At 39.2% G+C, this 19,314-nt stretch overlaps 1 protein-coding gene across 6 annotated transcripts in view; it reads right to left on the bottom strand.

Annotated features, from left to right (window-relative positions):
* Positions 1–276: 276 nt before the first annotated feature.
* The window catches only part of Zfand6 (zinc finger AN1-type containing 6), a 67,170-nt gene continuing 48,132 nt past the window's right edge, over positions 277–19,314 (bottom strand). For 5 of the 6 annotated variants that reach the window (XM_040728987.1, XM_040728978.1, XM_040728984.1 and 2 more), the window contains 6 exons: positions 14,043–14,213; positions 13,593–13,701; positions 12,386–12,486; positions 6,559–6,603; positions 3,639–3,752; positions 277–1,237 (listed from right to left, as the gene is read on the bottom strand). In XM_040728987.1, the coding sequence (XP_040584921.1) occupies positions 1,089–1,237; positions 3,639–3,752; positions 6,559–6,603; positions 12,386–12,486; positions 13,593–13,701; positions 14,043–14,196 (672 nt within the window). In that variant the 5' untranslated portion in view covers positions 14,197–14,213 and the 3' untranslated portion in view covers positions 277–1,088. The remainder of the gene's footprint in view (positions 1,238–3,638; positions 3,753–6,558; positions 6,604–12,385; positions 12,487–13,592; positions 13,702–14,042; positions 14,214–19,314) is intronic. The other variant, XM_040728996.1, reaches the window with a different exon arrangement.

The following is a 19,314-nucleotide window of genomic DNA, read 5'->3' as shown; positions in this document are numbered from 1 at the left end:
ATGTCTTTAATCCTATGTAATAAAGAAGCCTCCATTGGATGTTAATTTAGTGGGTTAGAGTGCAGGATAGTCAGATGAGTGCCAGAATATATGACAGCTCAGTAACCTAGTTTTGAAAAAAACGCTAAAGTCTTTAACTCATAGGAATATAATGTGTCATAACGAATTAGCATGAATAGATGTGAGACAAAAAGTATACTCTTAGCAAATTAGGAAAGCAAAATTGTAAAAGATTTAAGAGAAAATTAACTACCAGAAAGAAAAAACATCAGCACCTTTTTTTCCTGGTTTTCCTTTTTATTTAATCAAAGACTGGTGAATAAACATAAATACAGCACAATGACTTCACATCATCCTGTATATTGTGCACACACAGACCAATGAACAATAATCTGAAAGAAACTTGTGCACACACAGACCAATGAACAATAATCTGAAAGAAACTTGCAGTCAGCAGTGACATGCATTCAGCTTCTCTTTCCCTTGCTTTAAAAAAAAAAAGAAAAAATCCCATAAATTTAGAATCTCATCAGCACATATTCTCCTGTAACAAATGATTCAGACATAAATAGTGGGTGCAAAGAAACTATATGCTAACATATGTATAACCTTTGTTAATGAAAAACAAAACAAACAGAAGCAGCCATAGTGATTAAGATACATTCAGTTACTGATAACTAGTTGTACCCAGAAGGGCATTATCAAAAGGGAATCGTGCTGCAGAGAAAAGCTATATATACATACACAATGAGAAATAAACTGCAAGATCAACACATGCATGTTTAATACTGGAAAAATCACAGCCCTCCAGAATTTCTCCACATTTGTTATAAAAGCCCTCTGCACTCAACTAAAATTAAAATGATCTTAAAAGGATAATACTTCTTTTCAGCCACAGAAACTGCAATGGAAATAAATGTTCAGAGTCATTTTCAAAACAAAAACAAAAATCTATTCTTCTGATGACATGCATGATTCAAAGGTCTATGCAAGATACGGTGCTCTACATTCCCAAGGACTAGGAAAAAAAACCTCAAGTCAATTTTTAGTTTGCAGATGGTCAAAGGATTTTGTATTCCAGCAGGAGTTCAAATCTTCTGGATCTTTTCGCCAACAACTACTGGATTTTCTTTTCTGATTTTCTCAGCAGCATCAGCTTTGTAATTGTAAGAGCAATTGTGTACATCTGAGTAACGGTGCACACCACAGTAAACATTTCCACACCGGCATTCAAACCCTGGAAATGGATGAATATGTGCACAGCTTGGGTTAGACAGGAGGGTGAGATAGTAAGTTCTTCCCATAGTTCTTGCTTAGAAACACTGTATTTAAGTCTATGCAGAATCATTGTCAAGTTCCAGACCTACATTCTCAGCTCACTAGCAGAAAGCTTCCTTTCTTGCTCCTATCTACAACTACATGTTTGTACTAGGACAAGTCCTGATTGCTTCTCTGAGCTGGCTTCATCTGTGATACGGCCACAATTTCTTCCTATGAAAAAGAAGGCTGCTAAATTGAAAATAAAAAAAATTTTTAACTGAAAACACACAATATAAAAACAAGTCCTGGGGGCTGGAGAGATGGCTCAGGGGTTAAGAGTACTGGCTGTTCTTCCAGAGGACCTGAGTTCAATTCCCAGCAACCACATGGTGGCTCAAAACCATCTGTAAATGAGATCTGGCTCTCACTTCTGGCCTTCAGGCATACATGCAGACAAAACACTGTAAATAAATAAATCTTAAACAAACAAATACAGGACTGGATCAGTGAGTCCTGAAGAACTGCTGCTGAGTGACAATGTAACTCCTTTAATTGTCTCCTCTGCTAAGATCTCAGGAGATATGACCTGTTCTGTGCTTGGAGACCGAGAAGGTGGCATCTGGGATTGGCTTCCCTGAGCCTCAAATGTGAACTACTTCTTAAGGAATCTGAATTACTCTAATAATCAAGTGAGTGTCCAATATACAATAAATACCCAATAAAAGTTGCTTAGCTAGCCAGGTGGTGGTGATGCAAACCTTTAATCCCAGCACTCAGGAGGTAGAGGCAGAGGCAGACGGCTATCTGTGAGTTTGAGGCCAGCCTGATCTACAGTACAGACTGAGTTCTAAGACATCCAGGGCTACAGAGAAACCCTGTCTGGAAAAACCAAATCAACAACAAAAACAAACAAAATTAAAAAACAAAACAAACTAAAAGCTACTTAACTGTAGGATATGCTCCATGGGTAGAAATGCAATTACAGCTGCAGTGAGAGTGACAGTCTTGCTCCTCCAAATCAGGCATTTACGTTATTATTGATTTGGGGAAAGAGAGCTCAGGAATAATCAATATTTTAATCAAAAACTGACATTCACTTTCTTTACCACATTTTAACTTTAAAAACATATTTTTGAAACTTCATGTAACAGATAACTGAAGGGGCTGGGGAGATGGCTCAGGGGTTAAGATCACCCGATTGCTCGTTCAGAGGTCCTGAGTTCAATTCCCAGCAACCACATGGTGGCTTACAACCATTTGTAATGGGATCAGATTCCTCCTTCTGGTACCCATGAAGACAAGAGCACTCATATACATAAAATATATAAACAAATAAGTAATAAAAAGAAAACTGATGCAAAGAATAGCCAAATTAGACGAAAACTAAGTCTAGACCTATAGTCAAGAAGTCTAAAACTCTATGAAACTTTTAAAGGATGTGTTTGATACTAAATATATGTTTTAAATTAAATTAACCTTGGCATCATACTTTAATCTCCTTCCTTAGTGTCAACTTATTCTTTAGCATGAAGTGATCCTAAGGCATCATTTTCTTTTCTATTTTTGTGAGTCAGGATCTGATGTAGCATATGCTGTCCTTGATCTTTCTGTCCCCACTTCCCAAGTGCTGGGATTTTAGACATATGCTAACTATGCCCCCCATCTGAAGCATAATTTTCAATCAAAATCTTACTGTTCTTTGTCCATATTTCTGATTTTTATGCAAGTATTTGGCACAATGCCTAAGTAAACAATCAGCAAAACTATTTGTAGCCGCATCACTTTCCAGTGAAGCCCAGTACAAAGCTTGCCCTGGCCTTAGCCCATAGCTCCGTCATCAGAGAGGCGGCTGCACTTTGCTTGACAGCTACCACTCCCCTTTGTTTTTGTAAACGGATCACAGAGTGCCTGTCCCTGAATGCCCAGGGCATTCTGACTGCACTCAACTATATTCTTTGCTAAATGCTTTTAAATAGTCCCCTTTAACAATTTTGACAACCGAGTTACAGCACCAGGCACGCGCCAGTAATGTCTTCTACACTGCAGCACGCTGCTTTGCTTTTAGCTCACTGACCATGCATAGTCCATGATCAACACTATTTTACATAAAGTGCTTAACAGCTTAACAAAGTCCCTCCAAAATACCATCTCCTTGAAGGTCGGAGACACCTTTGCCCTTCACCAGCATTCGCCACATTGTCCAATACTGTCAAACCCAGTTTACATGAAATTTTAATGTTTTAAATAAACAGAATCTGACAGGCAGTATCCACCACCAATGCTCACAGGGGCAGCAGCCATCGGAACTGTCTAATAACAGTGCACATAAGTTAGTCAAAACATGATCTTAATTTTAACCCATCCAAGGAGGCCCTTACCAGTAAGTCCCACTTTCTTCCTGCACATGAAACAGCGATTCTTTTTTTGTTTAGGTTTTTCAAGAGACTTGCTTTGCTCTTCAGATGGTTGCTGTGTTGTATCTGATACTGAAGCTGACAAAAACAGAAGGGTAGCAAATTTAATTATTCAGTAAGATTTGGTGTTTGAGTGGTGGTTAACCCTCATCCCATACTACCCCATGGATTTGTAATTTAAAGACTAGCCAAGGAACTAATTTATAGGTCAGGAAAGATATTCATATGGGCTACTTATAAAACATGACCCTCTTTTCATTAAATATATGTATACATACAGGTAGAAGGTAATATATAATATACTAATAGTGATTCTGAACAGTGGCTTACAGATTTTCTTCCTTTGGAATCTAAAGTGGGGAGGAGGGGGACACAGAGAGACAGAGACAGACACTAACTACCTAGGAAGTCTAAGGAAATGTATAAGAAGAAAACAACCATATGAAAACTTAACCCTGCTCATGTCTGTTCTACATAGACTTCTCAGAAAACAGGAATACCAATGTTCTCAGAATGTTTCACAAAAAAACCACTTAAGCCAAGTGTTGTAGCACATGTCTATAATCCAGTACCCATAAGATTGCTGTTTGAACCTAGTTTACAAAGTTAAAGGCCAGTCAAAGCAAGAAAATGAGACTCTGTTTCAACATTATCCCTACTCCCAAAGCACTTAAGACTCTAGGAAAAACAATCAGACACAAGGAAACTTTAAGATTAAAACTAACAACAAACAATGCATTTTCATACTAAAATCAAGAGCACATGCACTGCAACTCAGTTTGGGTCACTGCTACCGAACCCTATTAATGTGCCCCTTTTCTGTTACTTGTCACCCTGGCCCTCCTGAGTGTCCCAGAGACAGAGTCTGCAACCTTGCTCAGTATACATGCATCTAGCTTGAAAACAGTAAGTAGCTAACTTGCCCATTTAAGACACCCAGGGCCTTTCCCAGGACTCACCACTATTCTGGCTCATGTCTATAAGCTACCCCAAAGACTTTCCCATTTCAACCACGTGTGTTCTTTATAGTCTCCATCCAATAGCGTTCTCTCATCAATACTCTGTAGTTTCCACCCTAAAACCCATGCTTCATCTGTTGTAGGTGAAAAGCACATCGTTTAAAACTTTCTCATGGTTCCCTACTATTATTCCCCAGGGTAAAGTCCAGGGATTGATCTTCACCATTCCTGTCACCCTCTCCCTGGCCATATCGTATCATTCCTTAAGCTGCCACATGCTTGAGCCACACTGCAGTGACTGAGTTCCTTTGGCACATCTCTCTCAGCTCTTAGGTTCTTTTGAGGTTCTTGCTGTGCCTGATCCTAGCAGCTAACTCCTTCTTGTCCTAGTTGTTTACACTGGTATAACCCACCCTACAGTCTTCTCTCTAGTCTGTGTTCCTATGGTCCTCTCTAAGCTCCCGTAACTGTCTATTTAACCTGGCTTCAGTGAGTTCTTTGAGGGCAGAAACCCTCATCCAGTTACCAGATCCTATCATGATTCCTCTGCCACTCAAGGAATTAATGCCTGTGTATCTGCATTAAGTCACCCATTGTACCTACGTAGGGCATTTCCACAGCCAGCTATTTATAGCAGATACTCAAATACCTGTTAGTAGATTGTAATTTACTTATGTTAATTCATCTAATATTAAACAAAATATGAGAGCAAACAAAACACCATACATTATGAATGAAGGATGAACGTATGGCAATGAAGAATTTTGCAGCATAACTTCTCCAGTAAACAAGCTAAACACAGGCCAGCGAAACTTCTACTAACATACACCCTTACTTCTCACAGCTTTTGAGACAGGGTTTACTCTGAACCTAGGCTGGCCTCAAACTCATTGTTTTCCTGCCTGACCACACCTGGCCACATTGTAAAAAAATTTTTTAAACAAACCAGGGGCACAAACTTCTTTATTTTCTATATATATATATATAAAGCACCCTTAGTATGTGAGCTCACTGTCGACAAGGGGTGAATGTCTTATTTCAGTCTTTGTATCTAAACAGAACTCTAAATAATTTAAAATGTCATCAGAAATAAGCCTGTGCATTTATTTTCCTTAAAATCTATAAGCCATGCATCTAACCTGTTCTCTAAAAAAATATGGTAGTAAAACAAATTAATGCTTTGTTTGTCAGTAACATTATCACAGATTTCTATACAAAATTGGTTTAACTACTGAGAAATTTTGAGAAGTATCCAGAAATGGAGAAGAGTAAAAATTCATGTCCTTCCTCTGACCACAAGTTGTGTCACACAACTCAATAGAGAAACATGCTGATTAGCCCTGAAGATTAAGACAAACTACTGATGGCAGATATAACTTTGAAGTTAAAGACTAGTTGGCTGTCTGAAAAGCCCACAAGCCAGAGGTGATATAACCAAGAGATGGGAACATCTGCTCATTCCAAACTATCAGTACAAGTAATATATAAAGTACTCCGTGAAAGACTGATTCCAAGAAATTACTGTTTCCTTGAGTTGGTTATATGTGAGATTTAAGAGCACAGAATGCCTTATCCAATTCTGTTTATATAAAAGGAACTGTTCAATCCTGAATACAGCTATCTAGTAGCAAAGAAGCCAAAGAATCATAGTCTTAACTGAGTTTAAAGTTAAGGACAGTTTCTTTAGAACTGGCTAGGGAAATGTTAGAATACACTGTTAGTAATTACGAAGAGGTGACTGTCTATGTCATACCCACTGGCCACCCAGCTCTGTGGTGAGGCCAATGTAACAACATAAAGACAGCAAAATCAACAGTACTATGCTTGCCAGTTGAACTGCTAACCGACTAGACATGGTCTACTGGCCACTGTTGTTAAAAGACTTCTAAAAGCACTGGACAGGTAAGAGTGGTTTAACTACCCACATGGAGGATCACATTCAAGAGGAACAAGGCCCTCTGCTCTGGGTCCTGTAAACAGAAAAAGAATACAAATGTAATAGTAAGTACACAACATGAGATTTAAACACTATCTGTTTGGGGCATATTCATAAACACAGTGAAAATCCAAACTGAACTTAGGACATTAATAAGGTAACCCAAAACACTATCTTTTTTAAAAATATTATTTAATTTTATTCATATGCATGTGCACTGATGTGAAGGTGTCAGATCCACTGGAATTGGAGTTACGGACAGCTGGGAGCTGTCATGTGGGTGCAGGGAACTGAACCTGGGTCCCCTGGAAGAGCAGCCAGTGCTCTTAACCACTGAAATATCTCTCCAGTCCCAACCCAAAACACTATCTTAATATGTCCACTTTTTCTCTTAGTGGTGGATACAGTATCTCTGTATACTATAGACTTGGACAGTCTTGATAATTCTCAAGAATCAGATAGATTATGCTTTTTTGGTGTGCCACATTTGCAGAGCCCAAGCACGTTAAGACAAGCACTCTACCATGGAGTTCCAGCCCAGCGAAGGGTCAGAACTGAGGAATCCAGTTGTTCTTTCTTCACTCTGAACCAGGTGCTGACACAGAACAAATGCTGTCCAGAGACTTAATGTAGATGGTTAAAACCACCAACTGAGACAGCTTTAGTTTTCCTTTCAAAAGGAACCTCATTTTCTTATATATGGGTTTAAACTGAGTAAAATTTAAGTTCTTCCCAGTAAAAATTCTATGTAAAATGAGAAAAAAAATAACTCCAAGAGAAAAATCAGACTAGCTCTGTTACTAGGACCCAAAAGAAACAAGTCCTGTTTTTATTATTTTCTAGGAATCATATTAAGTACAAACAGGCCTGGCAAGATTGCTCAGCAGGTAAGGCTGCTTGCTGCCACACGTGACACCTGAGTCCAATCCCCAGAAGCTACACAGGTGGAAGGCAAGAACTACATTGAGCTCCAGCACCTAGCAAGGACATGCTTTTACTCTCTTCAGAATTTAGAGTGAAGATGCTAGTGCACCTGATCATTACCCTTAGCTTTTGAGAAACTCCAGATTGTTTTCCAAAGTATCTACACTATTGTGAATTCCCATAATGTGCAAGTGTCCCAGTTTACACACACCGAAAGAACTTGTTATTGCTACTGCTTGCAGCACTCTGCAGGAGGCCATGAGTTAATTCATTATGAGTAAGCTTTTGCAGTTCCCTGGGACTACTGATGCAGAGTGTCCTTTCACCTGCTGTCAGCTTGTATATCTTCTCTGGAAAAACATCTACTCAGACCCTTTGTCTATTTTTCTTTCCCTTAAAAACATCCTATTAATCCTTTGACAACTTCCCACACTGTATTTAATTTTCTATTAATTTATATATTTATTTTATGTGAGCGTGCTTTGCCTGCACATATATTTGTGCCCCTGGAGCTAGAACTGGAGTGATAGATGTTTACAAATCACCATGTGGGGCCTGGGAATTGAACCCAGTCCTCTGCGAGAACATCGAATACTCTTAGCCACTGAGTCACTGAGTACTGTTGTGCCTAGTTTTCATTGGATTGCCATATTCTGCTTTCTTTCACGCTCTCTTTCCTTATTTTCACAGCTACCACACAGATTTAAGCTAGGATCCCATCATGCTGCCCAAGTGCTCTACCTCTGAGCTATATCCCCTAGCAGGAAATTTTACTTCTTTAAGCATTCTTAACTAGATACATGATGAAAAATATTTTCTGTGCTGATTTTCTGTTCTTTTCATAAAAACAAAAGTCACTCATTCATCCTCTTTGGCTGCTATTGCTTTATGTGTCTTATCTAAGGAACTTTTAATTCAAACACTTTAATAAGAGTTTTTACAGTCTTGGCTCTTACCTTCATGTAGACTTTGGCTATGTTGTGGGTGAATTTTTATATCTTTTATGAAACAGCGATCTAATTCATTCTTCTGGTCGGACTTTCATTTTCCCACTGGAAGACTTTAGACCTTTGTTTAATATCAACTGCCCTTAAACTTCTGAGTATTCCTGAACTATCAATACTATTCCATTGATCTGTATGTACCTTCATGATAGCACTTCAGTTTGAATTATTGTATCTTTTAATAAAGTTTGGAATTGGGAACTGTTAAGTCTTGTAATTTTTCAAGACTGTCTTTGCTGTTTTCACCCATTCTTCAAAATCTGTTAAAATCCCTAATTTCTATACTATATCAGTTTTCCTAAATAATACTCAAGTTAGCCCAACAACAGTTCCTCTGACTGCTATGAACTACTGATTTAGCAACTCTAAGAATTCTGGTTCCCTCTGCTTTGTCCTTGACAGCCCAGTCCTCCAAAAAGCTGACTCATTCTACACCGGAAAGCTTTACAGTCATCCTTTATTCTAAGCCTCCAATAACTTTCAAATCATTTGGGCAATATACAAAACAAGAATATCCTTCACTGTTGTATAGCTAATTTTGCCTCTGCAGTCTGAATTGTTTTACATTTCCTATAAGGTGGACATGATTAAAAGATAATGAAAACATAGTGCAGAAATGTTGTCAGGAGAGCATGAAGATACACAATCAGAAGCTCTGTATCTACACCGCACCTTCTTTTCAGTCTGTACCACTCGACCTGGAGGGCTGCAAGGACAACCAAAGTTCAGCTCTATCTTCAACAAGGCAGCCAATCTAGCAGTGTAGAATGCACCAAAATGCATTATGTACTTTGCCTTTAAGGTAATTTTTGTGAATTGTATGTATGACTTAGAGTTTTCAGAGCTTGAGATACTACTATCATTTTTATTAAAAAGGGTAATCAAACAGCAAACATATGGCAACAGGCTACAGTTTCATTTGGGTCTGAGGAAAGTTCTTTAGAGCCATGATGCCAAAATGAAAGCAGCACCTACTTGGTGGCATCTTTAATTAAAGCAGAACGCAGAGGAAATGCTATTGTGAAATAGCAGTGACACTGGAATACACATGGATAGCAGGCAGCTTGCCTAACAAGTAGATTCTACCTACTTGGGGAACAAAGAGGGCTGGACATGTCAGCGAGATGTACACAGCAAATCCCAGCCCATAAGCACTACACTGTCTAGTGCAAAGAACAGAGTCATAATGGATACCAGGTTCCAGCTCCCCAAGTCATGTGCCTGTGGTGCAGGGGCCTCTTTCTATTCATTAAGCAGATGAAAACATCACTCTCTGATTTGGTCAGCAGAGAAATATGTGTAGAGGAAATGTATCTTTATGTAGGTATCTATATACAATGAAGCATATTATATGTGTGTTGACAAAAAGGAGGACATTTTAAATTTAAAATAAGTAAAAGTGTTTGTAAAGGAGGCTGTTCAGACGAGGAGATTGCTGTTTGTCAGGTGCTTTCTCTGCAAACATGAGGACCTGAATTTCACTCCCCCAGATCCTATGCTTATGAAACAATTGGGTCTAGTGGCACGTGCTTGTAATCACTCCAGTCATTTTATATAACTTTGTCGATTCTGGCCAGTAACAGACTATCTGAGCCTCCACATGCACACAAACACACACACATCAAAAGGAAGCTGGTAAGCTAAGAGACTATGAGCTAAAGCCTAACCCCTTCTCAAACTTAGGTGAAAATGAACCTTACATCTGATTTGTCAAAGACATAACTCAAGTTATGAGTGCTAAGTCTTTAAGAACTTTAACGTTAATACTGATCTAAATGTCATTCAAAGCACACTTGTAAAAAAGAAACGCTAACTTTTAAAAACATTCCACAATCCCTCCTAATACAACATCACAACCACTTTCTCAGTTAATGCACTCAGGGTGGGCTGGAGGAAACTAAGATGTTCTCTCCATATATCAGAATGGTATAAAGTATCTACAACATTAATGCATTATTAATTAACCTACCTATAATCTTCATCTTTTGTCAAACTGTTCAAATCTTATTATACCTCTAATCTTGTTAGTGTGTTTATTTATTTATTTATTTTTGGCTTTTTTTTTTTTTTTTAAAGGCAGGGTTTCTCCGTGTAGAGTTGGTTGTTCTGGAACTCTTCTGAAGGCCAGGCTGACCTTGAACTCAGAAATACACCTGCCTCTGCCTCCTGGGTGCTGAGACTAAAGGTGTGTGCCACCCACCACCGCAAGGCTTGGTTTGTTTTTATGAGACAGGGTCTTACTATGTAGCCCTGGCTGTCGCCCTGGAATCTGCCATGCAGACCAGGCTGGCCTTGAACTCAGAAATCTGCCTAATTCTTCTGGGACTAACGGCATGCATCATAATACCCAGCTGCATCTTTAATCTTTACAAATTCTTTTCAGAGACAATAATCTAAAAGGTATTCTGTTCTAAGACACACATAACTAACTTCTTGGGTCAGAGGCAGCCCTGTTCTCTTCTTTCTCTGCTAGCCTCCCTCTTCAAACCATTTGCTCCTGGAACTCCTCTCTGGTGGTGTCTATGGCCTGAAACTAGTCAGGATTCAGACAGATGACCCTGTGTTCTGTTCCAGTGCTGGCTCCCCTTCTTGCTTTGCTTTCAAACTCTCACTTTAGCAGCCTATACCAGACCCTCTAAATTTCAAGTACAATCCTCACTGCTTTTCTCCTACCTACCTACAATGTCCAAATAAGCTCTCTAAATTTTTAAATTCATCACGTTTTCCTCAGTCACTAACATTTTCTAAAACAGGCTGGTTTGAGATGGCTCAACATTTAAGAGAACATACTGCTCTTGCAGAGGACCCAAGTTCAATTCCCAGGACCCACAATGAGCAGCTCACAACCACCTGCAAGCTCAGGTCCAGGAGGATGAGAGGCCTCGATGCCTGCCTTCACATGCACATGATCATACAAATAATTAAAAATAAATATTTAAAACCGTCTTCTGGAACCAATACCTTTCTCAGACTCCCTGTCTAAAGTAATCACATCACTGTCACTATTATAAAACTAAGCTTTGAGACCACTTGTATTAGTTTATATAACTAGTGGATAACTTAATATTTTTCCTTTTATGCACTTAAAATACCTCACACCCCTACTTTTCCTTAAACTTTTCTGTTTACAAAATACTGTCTACTATACTTTAAACCAAAGACAACTATCTATATTATTTAATCTAAAATTCAACAAACTTCAAATTCCAGATCACCTGTCACCAGCATGCCCACACCACACGATCCAGAGGCCAGTGTACTATCCTTAAGCCCTGCCAGTGTCACACATCCCTGAACTTGTCTTTGCACAGTACACTCCTTTAGATGATAGGATAATATAGCCTAGCAGAGACTAAGAACCTCCTAAATGCCTCCTCATTGAGAATGCCTTCAGATAAGAGTTCCTGGGCCGCTTAAATCCAAGGAACCACTGTGAGAAGAGAGAGCATGGGGTACACACTATGAATGCAAGCAGCTAGATATGACTGCTGCACTGCAGGTCACACGGGGAGAGAAGTGCCTAGCAACCAAGAAGAAAAGCCTGAGATAAGCAGTCAAAATCCACAGCCAGACTCCTGCAAGCCAGTAGTCCCAGTGGTTGGAGAAGAATGTTTTTTTTTACACTTAAATGGCCAAAATAACAGAATACATTATATTTTCCAAACAGATTTGAATCTTCTCTTTATGCTGATCTAATTATGTAAGTGGGAAATGGATCGCAACATTCTAGTCAATTACATATTTGAGAATATAAAATACTCTTCTCAAGACTATCAAAGCATGTACTTATAAGCAGGTACTTTACTAACATCCAAGTCTATGCTAGCATCTGGCCTACAGAATTCAAGTGTTAACAAACAACAAACACATGCTCTCTCATATGCAAACCTTGCAGGTCTTCTGTCTCGGATACTGCTTTGTCCACAGATGTACTGTCCACTTGGGAAGGTGCTACAGATTCTGATAAAAGTGACTGATTTGATACAGGGCTAGAAAAGCAAAAGATATTTTCATTTTTTTAACATAAAAATTTATAATTATTTTTCTTCTTTGGTTTTGAGACAGGGGCTTACTCTTTTTCCCAGGATAGTTGAAAAGCCCTGGGCTCAAGAGAACCTCCTGCCTCCTTCAGGTTGAGTGCCACTGCACCCAATAATAGTTCAGTCTGAAAAGGTCATCTTCCAAATATCCAAATAAACTAAGGGACACAGTAAGTACTACTTACTATAGAACACAGAGACACACTCATAACCTAACATAATCACGGGGCCTGGAACCACAGGCTAATTTGGGCCTGAGGGTTAAGCTTTGGAAACCATGTATCTTTTTGTAAATCCCAAGTACCATATGAATACAGTAGAAAGATGCAAGCCTTCCTTCAGAAACTCTTAAACAGAGTTATAAGTGAGTATCTACTATGGATTTTTAAAAAGAAACCATAGTACAAAAATTCAATAGCTTGTTTCGTAATGAAAAATATGGAAACAAGTCTTTCCCTTCCTCCCCGCTTTCTTTCTCTTGTCTCAAATTGGCTGTGTAGTTGAGCTTGACCTTGAACTCTTGATCCTCTTGCCTCTATTTCTTAAAGTCTGAGATTATAGGCATGTGCCACGACTTTCAGAGGTTAAAACATGGACTTCTGTATGTATTCCTCTATCTCTGACTTCAGAGTTCAAAAACAACAAAAAAGCATAATAAAAAAGTAAGTATTACCTCATGATAAAAACAAAAAGTCAGAGACAAGGCTCTTCTGATTCAAGGCACTAATTACTGGTAGACCAAAGACTGCAACATGAAGAACTAAGCCAACATGGGCTAGTTTAAAGGGACTTCAGCATCAGATCAGGATGCAGTGTGAAAAATAAAGAAAAAGATGTCTCAAAGGGGGATTGAAGACTTGAAAGATCTCTCCCTTGACATAAAACAGTAAAAAGCACCTTGTAACTAGTGAGTAGCAAGTATCAGATACAGTTTTAGGCCAACAGATCCTGCAGTGGCCTTAAAGTGTTCCTTAATGAAGTGATTAAAAACAAGTAAAGGTCAATACTCTTTAGTGTTCATCAGTTTTCGAGTTACCTTTGAGAAGGTACCTTACCCTGGCTGCAGAGATGAGGACGTAGACTCTAGTGCTGACTGAGCGTCTGGGACACTGCCGTCTGTGCACTGTACTGGTAAGGATTCCGACAGACTGCTGACAGAAGCTGCTACAATACAAGCACATTGCACGTTAGTGATTCCAGCAGCCTGGTCCTGATCTAAAAGCAACACAGGATCAATCTCCTTCTCTAATTTACAACTTTGTAGTACTTTGCTGATGGGGGGAAACGTTTGTGGATATACTATGGGTTAAACTCAGAGCCTTGCACATGCTCTGGATGTGCTCTACCACTGAGTTATATCTGTATTCCCTATTCCCTACTTCATATTTTTTCTTTTTTGTTTTAATGATATGAATGTAGCACTGTAAATATTATAAAAACTGAAAGGAGGTATTGCATATACCCCATGAGCTTGCCATGAACACTGGTTTATCTGGGTTACTTACCAGGTGGGCTTATTCTACCGCTGCTACTGTTCTGTCTTTGAAGGTGTTCTTTATAGCACACTGAACACATGCCATTTGTACGAGGGTTTCCGTAAAATCCGCAGCCAGTGGAGCAAAGCATAGGTGCTTGGCTGTGATTAGTTTCTTGAGCCATGTTCTTCTGTTGCACACCTGAAATTTAAAGGATTGGTAAAGAAGTCAACCACAAGACTTCAGTCTTACATTATACAAATCTGCTTTTCATAATGAAAGAGAAACCACATATGTGCCCTTCCCCTAACCACTCCATGACTGTCCCTAGAAACAGGAAAAGAGTAAAGAGCAAAGAACTCTTGGTAACTCCTACTTCAAACTACCTTATATAAAGCAGGTCTGTGCTGGCTCAGAAAATATACAACTTCCCTAGAACAAGGGGCCTCTTTCTGAAGAGACTGTACCATTCAAAGATTAACTTCAGTTTGGACTCTTACAATAATGAGCAATCACTAAGTTTTGCTATAAGTTATACTATTTAATTTCTAGTTAAAGTTTTTTCCAGGTCCACATTAACTTGTGATTCATTATATTTAAAAATTACCACTGAATGTAATATTCATTCTGGTGACAATATGGAGAACTGGGCACAACGCTGGTGAAACGAGAAACGGACTCCATCACTTTGGAAGGCAGTTTAGCCATTCACCTCAATAGCCCTGCTGAACTGCTCTCTGAGTCAGCCATTTTTCCCTTTAGATCCATAGAACATCTACAGTGTAATTCAAAAAGAAACAAAAGAATATACAAAGATGTGCTTCATGAGGTATTTCTGATGCTGATAAACTGAAAACACCCTGAATGTCCAACATTAGAATAAAGTACTAATGACAATATTAATGACAAAAAAGTTCTACAATCAGTAAAATTTTAAATGACTTTCTCAGAGAGAAAATGTTGATAGTGAACATTATACGGTGAACTGTATTTACAATATGTTGCTAACTGGTGCTAAAGGAGTAGCTATTGATTAAAAAATAGCAATAGAAAACATGCAAGAATGGCAATGCTAAGTTTTTCCTGTTATATTCTTTTTTATTAGACTTCAAGTGAAGACACTACTTGCCTAATTAGGGAAACTGACTTTTTAAAGCATTTGTAATTTTAAAGAGTAAAATTAAAATCTAATGGGACAGAGACATTAATTACAGCATGCTGGGACTCAGAAAGTGTTTGGGAACCACAAGAGAGGGATGATCAATCAATCAAAGCAGATGGAAGGACTTCACATGCTGTTTCTCCCAGAAAGCAACTGGTTATCTGGCACAAGCAGCCCATGAAACAGTCATAGCAGCAGGCTTACTAAAAAGAACCCTTCTAAAGCAAGGTTACTACAAGTACATCCTTGTGTATTACAGACCAAGAAGAATTAGATATATAAAACAGACAATGCTTTGTCACTGAAATTGCCTTGATCTGGTAAACACCTAAGAGAAGCATTCACTGTTCACAGAAACCAGAGTTTTCTCCATTTCAATGTTTTAAAGATTGTTTTGAAGATGAGCCAAACTTAAGAGACAAGAACCATAAAGCCCTTTGGACTACAAAAGGGAGCTGCAGGCTTATTATCTACCATTAAAAGTAAACTGTCCCAGCTGGAGTACTCCTGTAATGCTAGCACTTGGGGACAGAAGCAGACACATTTTTGTGAGATCCAGTCCAGCCTTGTCTACATAGCATGTTCTTCTTCTTCTTCTTTTTTTTTTAAGGTTTTACTCTTTTATTATCTAAACAACATTCTGCCGCTCTATGTATATTTGTACACCAGAAGAGAGCACCATATCTCATTATAGATGGCTTGAGCCAGCATGTGCTTGCTGGGAACTGAACTCAGGACCGCTGGAAGAGCAGCCAGTGCTCTTAACCTCTGATCTCTCCAATCCCTACATAGCAAATTCTAGGCCAGTCAATTTTACACAGTGAGAACCTGTCTCAAAACAAACAAACAAATGAAGAAAAAAAGAAATGTCCTAGCCATGTGTGGTAATGCATACCTGTAATACAGCACTTGGAAGGCTGGATCAGGAGGATCTCTAGTAAGCAATCTGAACTACATAGAATTCCAGGCCAGGTTGGGTTACCTAGAGTGACACTGCTTAAAAGCAGAAAAACAAAACTCCCAAACAACAGAAAAGCTCTCAGACTATTAAGGATGGTATTTAGGCCTTTAGCTAGGAATAGGACCTAAGTTCTGACAAGCTTCTTTTTCACTCCATGACAAGTTCTTTCAGAATGCCATCCTTGTCAGAGTGTGAAGCATGTGCTGTACCAGTCATCTCTCTCCTGCAGGACTGCACATTCATATGCAAATTAAAAGGCAATTAGAATGTGGAGAAGCTAACATTAAATTTGATGGCAAGAAATTCCTGAGGGGCACTAGTCTATCAAATTCTCTTTTGTGTTTATATTAATGCATGTGTGCAGGTGCATGCTCATTTTGTGTGCACATCTGTGCTGAGGTCAGAGGTTAAAATAAAACCAGGTGTCTTCCTCAGTCACTTTCTACCTTGCACTTAGAAACAGTTGTCTCTTAATCCCAGCACTCGGGAGGCAGATGCAGGGAATCTCTGTGAATTCGAGACCAAGCCTGGTCTACTGAGCGAGTTCCAGGACAGGCTCCAAAACAATACAGAGAAACCCTGTCTCAAAACAAACAAAAAACAAAAAACAAAAAACGAAAAAAGAAAAAAGAAAGAAAGAAACAGTTGTCTCACTGGGCGTTGGTAGCTCACATCTTTAATCCCAGCACTCGGGAGGCAGAGGTGGGCAGATCTCTGTGAATCTGAGGTCAGCCTTGTCCAAAGAGCAAGTTCCAGGTCAGTCTCCAAAACAATACAGACAAACCCTGTCTCGAAAAACCAAAAAAGAAAGGAAGGAAGGAAGGAAGGAAGGAAGGAAGGAAGGAAGGAAGGAAGGAAGGAAGGAAGGAAGGAAGGAAGGAAGGGTTGTCTCATGTCTCATGAACCGGAGTTCACCAGTATAGCTAAGACTGTCTGTCTGGCCAGTGCCAGGGATCCTTCTGTCTCCACTTTCCCAGCCAGCACTGAAATTACAGAAGCATGATGGATGCAGTGCTTCAGTTTCTTATGTGACTGTGGGGGATCTGAACTCAGAGCCTCATGATTGTGCATCAGATACTTTATCTATTGAACCATCTTCCCAGCCCTGTGCTCATTCATGTTTGTCTAGTTTTGTTATCAGGATGACTGCTCATCATTGTTGTAGAGCTGGAATTCATCCAGTTAGCCCAGCTATACCTATGTCCAGGTTTTAAGCTAGTAGTCTTAAAAGTATAGTCCAAGAGTCCCTATGGAGGTCAACACCATCCTTAGAATAGCATTAATTAACAAGTTACCTGTCTTCAAAATCAAACCAAGCACACATAATCCTTAGTGGTGCAAAAGCAAAGGTGTATTAAACATCCAAAGCCTTTCAATGAGCCAAACAGGGAGTGGAACAAACTATACTAGCAGGTATCATCACACTATACCTAGAGCAAAAAGTAATTTATCCAATAAATTTTGCCCAAATACACATCTTATTTTCTTTCAGAATGGGTTTTCTGAGGTCATGGGCATGTGACACTATGTCTTTTTAATATTTTGTGTGACCAAAGTGGGGGGAGGGGTCTCCTATGAAGCATTTCTACATTCTGGATAAATATAATTGTCTGAAGAAAAAAAATGGCTGTTCAACTATTTGAATTGTGAGGTGACTGAATTATTTTTTTGTTGTTGTTTTGTTTTTTGTTTTCGAGACAGGGTTTCTCTGTGTTTTAGAAGCTGTCCTGGAACTAGCCCTTTTAGGCCAGGCTGGCCTCATACTCACAGAGATCTGCCTGCCTCTGCCTCCCAAGTGCTGGGATTAATGGCCTGTGCCACCACCGCCCGGCTCTGAATTATCCTTTTAATGAACAATTGCATTATTTACTATGTATAGTGTTCTACCTGTATGTATGCCTTCAGGCCAGAAGAAGATACCATAGCTCATTATAAATTGTGTGAGCCACCATGTGTCTGTTGGCACTTGAACTCAGGACCCCTGAAAGAGCACTCAGTGCTCTTAAACATTGAGTCAACTCTCTAGCTCCAGCAGATATTTTCTTAAAAATTGAGTGCACCTGTCACTTCAAAACAACCAACCAAAAGTAGCCACTACCAAGGATAACATTCAAGCATTCAGACAGAAAAGGGCTTAACAAGCTCCAATATTTTGAGTGTTTTAGTGAAACTAGTGGTGTCATTAGTAAAATGTGACTAAACGATACTGATAACCTTTAAAGACCTCAAATCAGTGAATCAAGCACCCAATATATGACAGTACAAAACCACTCATGAACAAAAGATCCATTTAAACTGAAATCAGGGCAACAGAAGACAAAGGTTTTATATGGTGTCAGGGTCTAAGCTGCAACCATCCCTAAAGAAACTTTGGTGTAATATTAAAGAACACCACCTTTTATCATCTAGAAAGGTTATTAAAACATTCTTTTTTTCAGCTTCAAGAGCTCAGGTTTTCTTTACAGTACTGTATATGTTAAAACCTCAGCAACCATGAGAATCTTGTTTTATTAAGCCTCTTATCCCTAAGAAAATGTGTAGGGAGGGGCAGATGCCATTTCCATTAAAGCATTTAAAATGAGTGCTAAATTTTCCCCTCAGCTTAACTTGTCATATGATAAATAACACAAAATATAATATTCCTGAGAAAAGCTTTTCATGGTATTAATTTTAGAAAGCTAAAGATTCTGGAGCCAACATTTTGAGAACTCACTGCTAAAAAATGTACATTTCTCAACACAGGCCATAGCACTTCAAGAGGGCTAACAGAGATTCTTTTGGGAAGAGGAACAATACTGACTTACTCTTTTTTTCTTTTTAATTAGAAACAATTGTTTTGTATGTCAGTCCCAGTTCCCTCTTCCTCCCCTCCACCGACTCCCTACCCCATTCCCTTTCTGCTCCCCAGGGAAGGTGAGGCCTTACTTAGGGGATCTCCTAGCGCCCCCCCATCTAGGCTGAGAGAGTATCCCTCTATGTGGAATGGGCTCCCAAAGTCCATTCGTGTACTAGGGATAAATACTGATCCACTGCCAGAGGCCCCATAGACTGCCCAAGCCTCCTAACTGACACCCATGTTCACTGGGTCTGGTTTGGTCCTATGATGGTTTCCCAGCTGTCAGTCTGAGTCCATGAGCTTCCCCTTGTTCAGGTCAGCTGTTTCTGTGGGTTTCTCCAGC

The sequence above is a fragment of the Mesocricetus auratus genome, unplaced genomic scaffold (assembly GCF_017639785.1).
Source record: "Mesocricetus auratus isolate SY011 unplaced genomic scaffold, BCM_Maur_2.0 Super-Scaffold_4256, whole genome shotgun sequence".
Classification (NCBI taxonomy): domain Eukaryota; kingdom Metazoa; phylum Chordata; class Mammalia; order Rodentia; family Cricetidae; genus Mesocricetus; species Mesocricetus auratus.
This window is presented reverse-complemented; position numbering and strand designations above follow the sequence as displayed.